Here is a 13,187-nt window from a genome sequence, read left to right on the forward strand (position 1 = left end):
CCATAGGGGTGCCCTACATGTAAGAAAAGAGACACTTGACAGACCTTTTAGGGCCTGGCAAGTGGGTGCACTTGGCAGGTCGACATGGCAGTTTAAAACTGCACGCAGACATTGCAGTGGCAGGTCTGAGATACCTTTTCACGGCTACTCATGTGGGTGACACAATCAGTGCTGCAGGCCCACTAGTAGAATTTGGCAGACCCTGGCACACTCAATGCATTTTACTAGGGACTTGCCAGTAAATCAAATTTGATAATCAGAACCAATTGTAACAAAAAAGTACACAGGGAGCTCTTGCACTTTGACACTGATCAGCAGTGGCAAAGGGTCTAAAGCATCTAAGCATCTAAGCCAGCAAAAACGAAATCCAGCATAGCATCAAAACGTACAAGGGGTAGAGGCAAAAAGTCTGGGGAAACCACGCCAAAGGTGCCAAGTCTAACTACAATACTCTATATAGTTTGTACACAGGGCCAAAGTACAGGCATTGCTTATACGACATGCAGTAAATTACAGATGTCACCACAAACAACACAGTTATTGACATCACTGATGATATTGAAAAGTTGTTATCGAGCACATCGCTGAAGATGCTCATGTGTGCAGTTTGCCAATGAATTTCCTGAAACTCCAGCCACTGCAGATAAAACTGGGATGCTAACTGGCAAATTTATGTCTAATTTTAGCAGATCATCGATTGTCCACTGTATTCACATGGGCATGGCATATGGTCCTACTCAGCACTTAAAGCTTGTGCAGCAACCATAAATTGTATGAGGAACATACCTTACAATACATTTAAAAAGTATGCTGTGGACTACCGAGACATGCTAACACTGAATAGAATCTGTCCTACTTGACAATCCTCAGAAATTATGCTTTGGGACTGAAAACAGAAAGGTCTTGGAATATTACATGTTGTTTCTATTGTGGTGAGCGAGAACTACAGTGCATTCAAAAGGTTTGGTGTCATAAATTACAGAATTCACTGGCCTTTCCCGATTAATGAAGATAATCTAATAGAAACTGATTTGGGAGCAGCAGTTGAGAGAACAGCATGCAGATAGGGCATGTTGACCATGTCATAATTATTTTTTTCCCCGAAGAGGGTCAAGTCTATTGTACATGAGCTGCTTAAGAGGGGAAAATACTGCCCGTATGGTGGTAAACTCTAGATTTGGCATCCAGCTGCAGTTTGGGTGACTCCACTGCCCCATCCGTACTACAACCAGAAAGTCCACCCTTACGTAAGTCCTATATGATGTCGCTATTACAATACATTTTAAAGGTCTGTGTATGAATAATTTAAATTAGAAAAATGATTATGGGATGCTGGTTATTCCTCTTTGAATCAGGATAGCGATGATAAATGAGTTTACTGAACAAGGAAATGGGAAAGTTCGATAATGAGAACATCACCGAAGGAGTAAAGTTTAAAAGAGTAGCCAGTCTTTATTTAGCGGAATTTCAATCAAAATACCCATTTCTAATAGTGCATTGTATAGCTCCATCATGTCACCTTTCAGGAATTTCTGAGTATTAGTAGAACATGCAGACATCATATAGGATTATCAAAGGAACTGACAATAGGCCAGGCCCATCTTTCTGTGCAGTAGCTGGTTCAGTTCACCTCCAAGGGATGCGGGAAATGCAGCTGTCTGGTTCATTGTGACTACCTTTTGTTTGCTCCTGATTATGTGCCAAACGCCTACTTAGTGATGTTTTCTGTTCTTTCATGAGCAGAGAGTATGGTGCCTGCAATCTAAAAAGAACAAATTCGTTTTATTAAGCATCTTTGTTCAGAAGGTACAAAGAAGGGTAGGTTCAACATACAGCACTAAATGGGGGAAATGGTATATTGGGAGCAAATAGAATTTATTATCTACGAAGTTCTTTACTCTTTAAATTGAATAAATATGCACATTCCTTCTATAGATATCTGCATTACTAAGTAATATATAACATGGCTTAGAATTATTGTGTATTGTATTTTCCTCAAGACATAGAATGCTTCATAGTATCACATTTTATTGAGATATTTTCGTCTCTTTCCTTTACAGCTTGTGGCCAATGTCATTCTTTTTGTCAGTGTAAACTTGTCGGGGATCTTTGTGAGGATTTTGACAGAAAGGGCTCAGAGGAAGGCCTTCCTTCAGGCAAGAAACTGTATAGAAGAGAGACTCAGGCTGGAGGACGAAAACGAAAAACAGGTCTGTTAAAAACTACTGTCACTTTGTTTCATCTTCCTCAGAAATCTTCAAGAAACGTTTCTCAGCGAGGCTTCTGTGGGAAATAAAAAGGCCCTCTATAGCATTAAAGCAGGTGGGTTCGTTTTGCATAATAGATGCCCTGTTGTTTGTTCTTCAGTAAGGGACGGTGTGCCAATAACCGTAGCAAATTATGGAAGGTCTCCCCTTAGGTCATTACAGTGCATCCTTGACCCGCAAGGACTCACTTCTCCTGTCCCCTTCACACACATAAAAACACTCACAAAATGTAAACAATCAAAAAAGAAGCGCCGCAAGCTCTGTGTATTTGTACAAACAAGGGGCATAGATTTTCACTAAATGTAAATTCTGAAAAGGCGTGGCAGTAAAGAAGATGGAAAGATATAAAGTTTTGAAGTGCTTTGTCTTCTGTGTATAAGGACAATCTACTGTCGAGGTTACTGTCGATAGACGAGGGAACTACATATTTTAAATTGTCTCACTGTGCAATACCAGAATGCTCGATGTCTATGGCTGACTGCTGGTCTATATTTACCAGAGCAACTCTTGCCCACACTTATCAAAGCACAGCTGAACTCTCAATGTCACTGAACACAGTTATACTCAATTGTGACAGTCAGGAAAAAGGAAAAACATTCATTTAAAACAAATGTTTTCCTGCCTAGGTTATAAATAATTTGAGTGTTGCTAATATTTTAATCTTAGCACAGCAGGTGAAACCTCTGTATCTTTTACACAGAAATCCCAACATTTTAATCAAGCAAATCATTCAAATGTAAATCATTAAAAATGTATTCATTTTAATTTATGTTCTGGAATATTAGGGTTCGCAATAAGTATATTACCATTTTGTTAGGGTAAAACTTGGTTATTTTGAGTGGAATATCCCTCACGCCCTTGAGGGATGAGGGTTTTCTATATTTCAGTCTTTGAATATAAACTTTAAATAGTCCCCGCCACTGGTCTTTGGGACCTTTGTTTGCTGATGAAGAAAGATGAGGAGCAGTCAGCAAAAAACCTTTAGCAGACAAATAATATGTTTTTGTTTTTCAACTATCCCAGGATCTTAGACTACTTTGAGTCCGATAACATCTTACAATGCTCAACATCTAAGCAAACACACTGCTATTTCACAAACTACAAAGCACATAACCTCAATATAAGAACCTAATGTCAAAAAGACATTGCCGACACAAAACTAAGTTGATATTCACACCTCAACCACTGCTACCGTCTTTGAATCAGCTACTTCTTCCATGTTCAAGTTCAGGCTTCAGGCTTAAAGGACATGGGCAATTGTAATTTGGGGTAATTTATTTAAGCGCCTCTCTCTTGTGACATTAACCATCCTCTGGTTACGACCTGAGTGAGGGGGTGTTTCCGTCTCAAACTTCGAGTATAATCATTAAACAACCCCGTCTCTGGTGGCATGGACCTTTGTTTGTCGGCAAAGAGAGATAAAGACCAATCATCTACATACAATAAATCAGTAAAGACTTTAACATTCAGTCCATAAAGAGAGTTAGTGTGAGTTAAATAGTTTTATCTTCAAATCGTATAGACTTTCATCTATTTTTGCAATAGCCATTAATCTTGAAATTCAGCATGAAAAGTTAATATAATTCATCAATCCATATTTGAATATAAAATTTAAAAAAGTTTGTTAAAATCAGAGTCAAAATTTTATTAATACAACAAGTGTTTTCCATAAAGGAAATTCCCTATTCTAAACCAATTTGGGATAAAGAGATAAAAATGTGTCAGTTCAGAATCCCAATAAAGAGTTACAATGAAAGAGAAAGCTATGTGCAAGCATGAAGATTTTGCAGTACAAACTAGTAAGTGTTCTCAGCTGAAAGATATCACTAGACTGTTCCATAAAATCTAAGCAAGTCAGCTTCTCATGAACAGAAGGCATTAGAAACTTAAAGACAAATCTCCAGTCAGAGAGTCAGGACAGGAATCTGGATCCTGGGCATCTGGGGCCTGGGAGCTAATCTAGGAATAGGCACTAATCTAAACACATACATTCTATGTTGCAACATTATTTTCTTTCTTCTTCTTCATCCTCCAAAATAATACCAGCATACTCATGGGAATAAGCAAACTCCCCATTTTCTCATCAACGCATAAGAAACTTTCAGACATTAGTCCTTGAAAATTAACAACATTGTTTTCTTGTAGTCCAAACACTTCTCCCGATGAATCAATCTTCTTATCCCTTCATCTGCTCCTGGTGAGAAACATATTATCAGTTATCTAATACTAGACAAGTGTCTGTTTACCAGCCAACTGTAGGCTTGTGAAGAAGCAACATCTGCAGCAAAGAGAAGAAAAACATCTTGAATAAACAACTATTCAATGTGAAAAACAGGCCTTTCAGTATTAATATATTATTTTTCATTTAAACATGGCATTGACGGTTAGGCTAACTTAAATCAGCACTTTATCTATATGCAGGCCCACAACATGTAAGTATGATTATGTACTACAAATTCTACATTTAGCATGTTGTCTTTAAATAAGCTTGTTCACATTATTAATAAGAGTATTTTGTCAGTGAACAAAATTCAGAGCAGCAGTTTTGCCCCTCTGATTGTTGGAAAACTATTCCAATTTCTTTGCCAATTAATCTTTAGAGTTCACTATGATTTTTGGTTGAGTAATTCTTTAAATTTTCAAGGGTTTCAACTCTCTTCAGGTTTTAATACTTTTTATTCTTTATTTATTCCATTTCTAACTCTCCTATGCTTTGTTTGTTTGTTTGTTTGTGTCTTCCTTTCTTGTTAAATAGCATCTAAAATCTTTATATAAAGCATATAAAGATATCAAGCAAGTACCAATGATTAGTATAGGTCTCAAAATGACTCTATAAAGTCCTCCTCCCACTGTTGTAAACCAGTTGCCAATGGTAGAAGCTCATTTGTATAAGCTCCCTGATACCCTAGAGGTTTCTAAAGGTTCAAATACAGGTTTCAGGTCAGAAATGTCCTTTGCAAGTCCTTCTATCTTTCTACTCTCATCTGGTATACATGAGTAGCAATCTTAAGCTTTCAGGATCTCGTAGACCTTGTCTTTCTCTGCTGACAAGATATCCAAAGCAGATCTCTCTTGCAAGACCATTGATCTAATAGCCACTAATTTTGTGTTAACGACTTGCAAGGCACCTGACGTACTAATAGCTAGTTTATCTACTTCTGTTTATTGCTATCTAATTTTCTCATTGTTTAAGACTACTCCTACAGGTAGTATTATTGCTCCAAAAATATGTCCTGCTAATTGCTTTCCATCATTTGTAATATGTGAGTGTCTATGGGGAGATATCATTGTCAAAGCATCTATGCTATTTACATGATACATCTTAGGAAACAGCAAAGCTAAATAGCAACACCCTTCCAATCAGCTGGTATCTGGAAATAGGCACCTTGCCCACACAAAAATAAAACTCCAAGAATAACTGCCACTTCCCCTGTTAATATTTGGACAGGCCTCCCAAAACTTCAAAGTGTGTTCACAATTACTAATCCCAAAATGTATTTTCCTAACCTGAGTTCTCCTTTTGTAAACACATTATTTCCCTTTTTGTCTTCTATCTAATTTCATTGTGTTTTATATTTATCTTGCTCTTTCTTCCAATCTTTCCTTAAAACATCTTGTTTTTATTTTTGTTACGGGAAATGTGAGCTCTTCTTTCCTCTAATGTTAATGAGAATGTCTTTTCTAATGGTCTCATTAAACAGGATTGATTATGCCTTCACAGTGTCTATGACTGTGGATGAACTTAAGACAAACCATGCAATTTCCGTATCATTTGCCTGTGAGTGAAGATTCAGTCTTTTCTGAAGTGGGACTTTAGACAGAATCATGTCATAATTGTTATGTTTTGTTACTTGGTATTTTTAGAGAAAATGTGAACCAGGTAGGTTTCTTGGTGCTAGGGGCACTTAACACTGTCCGGGGTTAGTCATATGCTTGTCTAAATAGCCACTTATTTAGAAGTTTCATGAACCTCCCATAGCTGGGTGTGGATCTAATGTCACGTGGAAAAGAGTATACACACATAAGGGATGGAGATGACAAAAAAGAACACAAAATCAACAAAGGTGTGCAAGCATTGGCACACCCATGAATGATGAAAAACTGCCCTCACTCACAAACACTGTCCCTCATGTGTGTATACTATAGTGACTTAGGCGGTTGGGGGTGGAAGATTTGTATATAGACCCTCTCCCCTTTTTGTGTGTGAGAATATAAGTGGAAACGAGTTCCATCTGTGGGGGCAATCACAGAGAATTTAGCACTGCTCAAATGTTTCCTTTTGACTTTTGGGATGGTCTGAAGATTCGAGCGGGTGGACCTTAGGTTTCAAGTAGGGGTGTAGTTCTGAATTCTGAAAGGTATAAAGGCAGGGCGTTTGCCATGAAAGGTTTTAGAAATAATACATCCAGTTTTGAAGATGGCCATCTGAGCTACTGGGAGCCAGAGTAGCTTTCTCATCAGATGGTTTATATGGCAGTGTCTGTGTTGTTGAAAAACCACCCTGGCTGCCTGGTTCTGTGCTATTTGTGGTCTGTGGTTGAGGCCTATTCTGAGACCCAGGTAGAGAGAGTTTGCATAGTCTATCCAGGAGATGACTAAGGCAATGATAACTTGTATGACAGCTTTGAAAGTAAAATATTTTCAGATTTTCCAGATTCTCTGAAGTTGGAAGAAGCAGGAGGAGATAACTGCTCCTATTTGGGGTTTTATGGAGACATCCTTATCAATGAGGACCCCAAAAGGACTTCACCAGACTTCTATCAAAGCAGGATCACTACTGCCTCTTTGAAGGACTCAGGAACACTGCCTTGACTGAAGGACAGGTTGAGGATGGAGCTGGCTGGGTCAGGGAAGATAGGAAACATTATTTTTTGAATCCGGAGAGGGCTGGTCTCTTTGGGGGAATCCTGATTTGACTAGGCCAGCGGGTCCACAAGGTGATCCTTGATGACGGCAGGAAGGACCGGGAGTGTGGTGTGATTTCTTTCAACTAATTGGGTTACATTGACAAGTGAACTTAGAGTGATGCTGTCTTTTATCACCTTAATTTTGTCAATGAAGAAGGAATTCCGGGAGTCACATACGTTTTGAGTAGAAACAATAGGTAGAGTTATTTTCTCATGGTTCGATAATACTGTGACATTTCCCAAAGTCTCATTTGTTTTATTCACAAAATGTAAAATTTTGCTGCAGAAAAAGGTTGCTTTGGCTTGCATGATTGATTTTTTATATGCTTTTAGGAGTTGGATGTAGAATTCAATATTTTTCACGTGATTAGTTGTTCCACCATATGTGCTGTGCTAGGCAGAGTTTGAGTTTGGCTGATTTTAACTCTTGTGAATACCATTTAGATGCGTCATGGCATCAGGCTTGTTTGACTTTACAAAGAATGAGTGTTGCTGGCTACTGTATGACAGTCTAATAAGACCTCCTCGTATTTATCTAAGCTTTTGGGGGTTAGGAAATGCGAGTGCCAATGAATCACAGAACGCATCAAGGTCTATTTGGTTCCAATTCCTGGAAAGACTTCTAGAGCACGGGAGGATTTCAGTGGGGTCTGGCCAACCGAAGATAATTTAATTAAGTGGTGGTCTGACCATACACAAGGAAAGACAATGAGATTAAATATTGTAAAGTTTGTGAACTTGACCTGGTCTAATGTGTGATGTTTGGCTTGTGTAGATATGAACTTATATTGTTCGAAGTTTAGGCTTCCTACTGTGTCAGTCAGATCTGTAGATCTTTGTCCCTTGGTAGCCTCATTCGTCCAATAGTTGAAGTCTCCAATGAGTAGTATTTTAGAGTTGTCGATAACTAGCGGAGAGATGGAATCTGATAGATGTTGAGGAGGTTGTTGCATATAGCCCGGGGGTCTGTACAGGAGGGCACATATCAAGAGGGAAGTTGACAAGTCTAGCTTGATTAGTATGTTGTCAACCATTAGGACATTTAGAGAGGTAAGTCTCGAGAAGGTAAGATGTTTCTTGATAGCTGCTGCTACACATCCCCTTGTTTTACTTGTGGGTCTGTTAGTTTGAAATAAGTGATAGCTTTCTGAGAGAGCTGCTAAGATGTTATTGGTGGCTTCGACTGTTAACTAAGTTTCGGTTAGGAGTAATACATCTGGGGATTCGGAGTCAAGTAGATGGAAAATCTCAAGTTGGCGGTTGACCCGTGAATGTGTATTGAGATAAGTGATGGACAGCTGCGAACGGGTGCAGATAGGCTTGCCTTTGGCATACCTTCGACACGCCAATGGTATGTCTGCTGAGCTACCATGCTGCAATGGTCATTAAGTAGCTGGCAGAGATCGTCTGGCTCCTCCCACATCAGCGCTGATTGGTTGCACCCCACCAATTCAGTGATAGTATCAAAAAGTAATAAAACGAGTCAAGGTTTAAGAATTCAATTTCAGTTAAAAACAATTTTCCATTTAAGGGCTTGTGTGCTTGCAGTTTTCTATCTAGAGACAGTTCTTAGTAAATTAAATTGCCTCTAACATGTGGGAAGCACTTGTTACCTATTCAACTGCGCTGCTATGGTCATTAGGTAGCCGAGAGAGCTCATCTGGCTCCTCCTACCTCAGCACTGATTGTTTGCCCCCCACCAATTCAGTGCTAGTATTGCAAAGCTAAAAAACGAGTCAAGTTTTAAGAATTCAAATTCAATTAGACAAATGACTTAGTCAAGTCACTTCAAGTCCAGTGAAACTTTGTTTGAGTGTTTTTTCAGACAATCATGAAAGTACATAAAAACACACGACTCCTTGCATGGCAAATTTTAAAAAGATACATTTATTTTGCAATTAATTATAAAAACATTCAATTAAATGACTATCCCTATCTCATTGTAGGCTAGTTGGTTATATTACAATGCCTTTCCTGTACCAAACTGCTTTTTTTTAAAGAACATTACCACTCTCCGGGCTATGTTTTCATTTTCCAGGAATTATAGTACTGTATACGCAGGGCGACATTGTCTAATCCCCAAAGATTTAAGAATTGGAACAATCCAAGTTTTCCTAAAATCAATATAAAATCTGCAAAAGAGAACAGCATGAATGGTGGATTGTTCTGAATGATTATCTCAGGGACACAGTTGCATCTCTTGTGCCCAATCATTCATTTTTGGAAAACTTACAAGTTTGGGAAAGATACCAAGTCTGAATCTGGTCAGTAAGAACTTGTCATAGCCACCTGGAGCTATCATCAAAAATGTTGAATACAAAAAGTGGTTAAAATCGTTTGATTATACAGTGCAGTGGGCTTAGTGATCTCTGCCGAAACTCTAATTGTATCTAATAGCAGTAGACCCTCTTTTTTAACTCTTTCCTCGCAATGGTCATCATAGTGCTGGGATCTGTAAAATATTCTAAGTGGCCTAGGTCACGCATAAAATCTCAGACATACCTTAACCAGGGGATGGTTAAAGCCCCTTCAAATTTCAGACTATCCAATAAAATGTCCTGGTTAAGCTTAGTTTTTACCAATGTCCAGATCCTATACCATAAAAGGATAGGTTAAACTTTTAGGAGTTCAGCAGTGTGTGGTATGCCCATCTTGGAATGGCAGACAAACAAGAATGACCTGCTCGGTACTGCCAGGATATAACGTGAAAACGAACTTTCACTATTTGTAGGGGTGTACATCAACAAAACCCTATACCCCTGTCCCGTACATGGCAGTGGAAATGCATTAAGCCGTATAAATCTGGATGAGCTCAACCGGCAGCCTCCTGCCCAGTTTTCTTGAGAAATTAGCAAGGGCTGCTGTAGTTTTTTAAATCGCCAATTTTTTTGCGAACACTGCTTGTGCCCAACAGTCATTCAGAGCAAAGAGTATACCGAGATATGAAAATCTCTTAGTGAACCCTATCTTCTGCTCATCTATATACATTTCCCTACACCTCTGACTGCCTTGACCACACCTCATTATAAAGAGTTTTGAGGTGTTAACCCTAAGGCCAATGATGCTTGTAAAGGCTACAAAGCTATTTAAATCCTTTTGCAGTCCCACTTGATTGCGTGACAGCAGAACTGCGTCATCCGCATATAGAAGGGCAGGTATTGGACGTCCTGCTATTTGGGGAAGGTCTTGGCAATCTTTGATCAGTGCTTCACCCAGACCATTAATATAAAGGTTAAAAAGAAAAGGGGCTAGCAGGCAGCCTTGCCTAACCCCCCTCCATATTGGGAACAGGGCAGAGCATTTACCATTGATACCGTATGGCATTCTTGCCTTTGCGTCACTTTAAATCCATCTAAGGTAGAGGATAATTTGCGGTTGCACTCCCATATCCTCAAAGATCTCCCATAGCTTACTGTGCCTAACACAGTCAAAAGCTGCTGTGAGATCCATGAAAGCTGAAAACAGCCTACTCTTCTTTACCCTTGTATACTTCCCTATAATAATATTTAGATTTGAACTCTGTACTACTGTCCCTGGGCCCTCAAGGAAACCGTATTGGACATCTGATAGCACCTTTTCATCCTCGGCCCATTCTTGTAGTCGTTCTAAGATAATTTGTCCTACCACTTTTATCAGGGAGTACAACAATGAAATTAGCCTATAACAGCCAGGGTCCTGGAATCCCCTTTTTGGAAAATTGGGACTATAATCGATTCCGCCCAAGTTGTCTAAAAAGGGGTAGAGCAGTTTTCAGTGGTTACCTGGGTAATAAGCGGTCCCCATAGGGTCATGTTTGACTTGTATAGGTCTAAGGGACCTCAACCGGCCCAGGGGCATTGCTGAAATAACACGATTTACTTCATCCAGTGCAAACTGGAGATCTGCATGTTGGGTCAAGGGTGCCGAAGCAACATCCCCATGATTTTGAATATCTGGCATTTCAGCTCTCCCATTGCCATTATACACCGTGGAGAAATGCTGGTTCCATTGTTCTTCTGTTATGGCTATTTCTATTGTCAGCACTCCTCAAGAAGTTAAAAAGGGTGCTTTCACTGCTTTCCAGAAAGCTGAACTATCCTTTGATAATGAGGCCTCACGCAGGGATGCCCACTCTTCATTTCTCAGGTATGCTTTTCTTTCTTTAAGTGCTTGCCTAAGAGCCCCTCTAGCCTGTCTGACATTACTTGGATTTCTTGGGGCCTTACCTAATTCATGCTTTAGGTAGGCATATGCTCGTATGAACTGAATCAAACCACCCCTGTTGTTTCCTTTTATTGCGATTCTGTACAAACAGGGCCTCCGTTATGTCTCCCTACATTTCTTGGAATGAGGATAAAACACTATCAGGTGAAGCTGTTCCCTTTAGACATATTTCAAAAGCTCGTTTACATTTAGTTATCACTTGTGTTGTGATGTTTAAGGGATCCACCATCGACCAGCGCAGAGAGTAACCATTTAGATCTGTTAATTTTTAGATTTTGTAACACCTGAACAGTTTCATCCTATTTTCTAGATGATCTTTTCGGTGACAGGACAGAAATGCTCAACGAAAAATGGTCACTCAGTGAGTTGTCATGTGTGGTAAAAGATTGAAGTCTACTTGCATGGCAATTTGACACTAAGATGTAGTCTATAGTGGTAAAGAAACCTCTACCATTAAAAGTGTAGCTCATCGGAGCAGGCGTAGCACATGACTCATTTGAAAGTGACACGGCGAAACAGCACTTCATTATACAATTTCCCCCATTTTACATGTTGAAAATGGTATTACTAATCCCGTCCTCATTTATGAACCCACACAATTTACCATCCTCATTTGAGCACAGGGCACAATTAAAATGCCCTCCCAGAATTAAGAATTTATTCTTAGAATTTTCATTGTACAAAGATCTGAAATCATTGCCCAGTCTATTCACAACTACCCCAATTTGGTCTGAGGGAATATTATTGTAGAATTTTGTCAACGCAATGCAGTGCTTCCAATCCACGTGGATTTTGATCAGTTGGTAATAAATCTCTTCTGTATACATCTCTAATTCTGTTATATTCAACCTGTTGGAGATGTAGTTCAAAGCCCTCCCTTTGCCCTTCCACGAACCACCTCAACAGCTCGGGTGGGAAAGGTTCTATAACCGTTGATATGCATTATGTCCTTTACCCAGGTTTCCTGAAAACACATTATATCAAAATGTACTATAAAATCACACCAAAGGGGTTAGTTAGTTTAGAACATATACCTGAAATGTTCCAGAAAACGAGGTTACAGGATACGCTATTGATGTTACCTGAAGGTTCAATAAGGCACAATTATTATGAGATGTTTCACACCTGTTAACTAGACTCTGATTTGAGCTTGTAGATATCATGGGTTTAGTGGACACATTTTTATTACTGGCAACAACGACTCTTCTCTCCTATTGGTAATAACCGATGATAAAAGGTAGTTATTTATATCTTTTTGCATATAGTCAACAGTTGTTTTCTTATTGGGCAGTTTATCAGTACTATATGTTATGTTATGTTATGTTAAAATGGAACTTTTATAGCGCAACGGCTACTCCAAAGGAGTGTCCCGGCGCTTTGAGCGCCTGACCAAAGAAAAAGAGCTGAAAAAACATAACAATAAAAGTGAAAGAGCAGGGGCCTAGAAGATGGGACAGATTATCCAGCGAATAGCCAAGTTTTTAAGTCTTTCCTGAAGGCAAGCAGGTTTGCGGTGTTTCACAAAGACACCGGTAGAGTATTCCATAGCTGAGGGGCAAGGAATCTGAAGGACCGGCCGCCTAGCCGAGCCCTTTTGACGCGTGGCACCCGAGCAAGAGCCAAGGCTTCTGACCTGAGGGATCGTGCAGGTCGATAGAAGTCCAGCCTCCTCTGAAGATATTTGGCACCATTGCCATGCAAGGCCTTATGGGCAAGCGTCATGGCCTTGAACAGTATCCTCTTCCGCACCGGAAGCCAGTGAAGGGATACAAGGAGATTAGAGGCACTGGTGCGACGGTGTAGGCCAAAA

The 13,187-nt window shown here is 39.6% G+C and overlaps 1 protein-coding gene across 3 annotated transcripts in view; it reads left to right on the forward strand.

The window, feature by feature from the left end:
• ADCY1 (adenylate cyclase 1) overlaps positions 1-13,187 on the forward strand; it is a 1,411,272-nt gene that overhangs the window by 279,317 nt on the left and 1,118,768 nt on the right. For all 3 annotated transcript variants that reach the window (XM_078685844.1, XM_078685845.1, XM_078685846.1), the window contains one exon: positions 2,061-2,210. In XM_078685844.1, the coding sequence (XP_078541970.1) occupies positions 2,061-2,210 (150 nt within the window). The remainder of the gene's footprint in view (positions 1-2,060; positions 2,211-13,187) is intronic.

The sequence above is a fragment of the Lissotriton helveticus genome, chromosome 4_1 (genome assembly GCF_964261635.1).
Source record: "Lissotriton helveticus chromosome 4_1, aLisHel1.1, whole genome shotgun sequence".
Taxonomy (NCBI): Eukaryota; Metazoa; Chordata; class Amphibia; order Caudata; family Salamandridae; genus Lissotriton; species Lissotriton helveticus.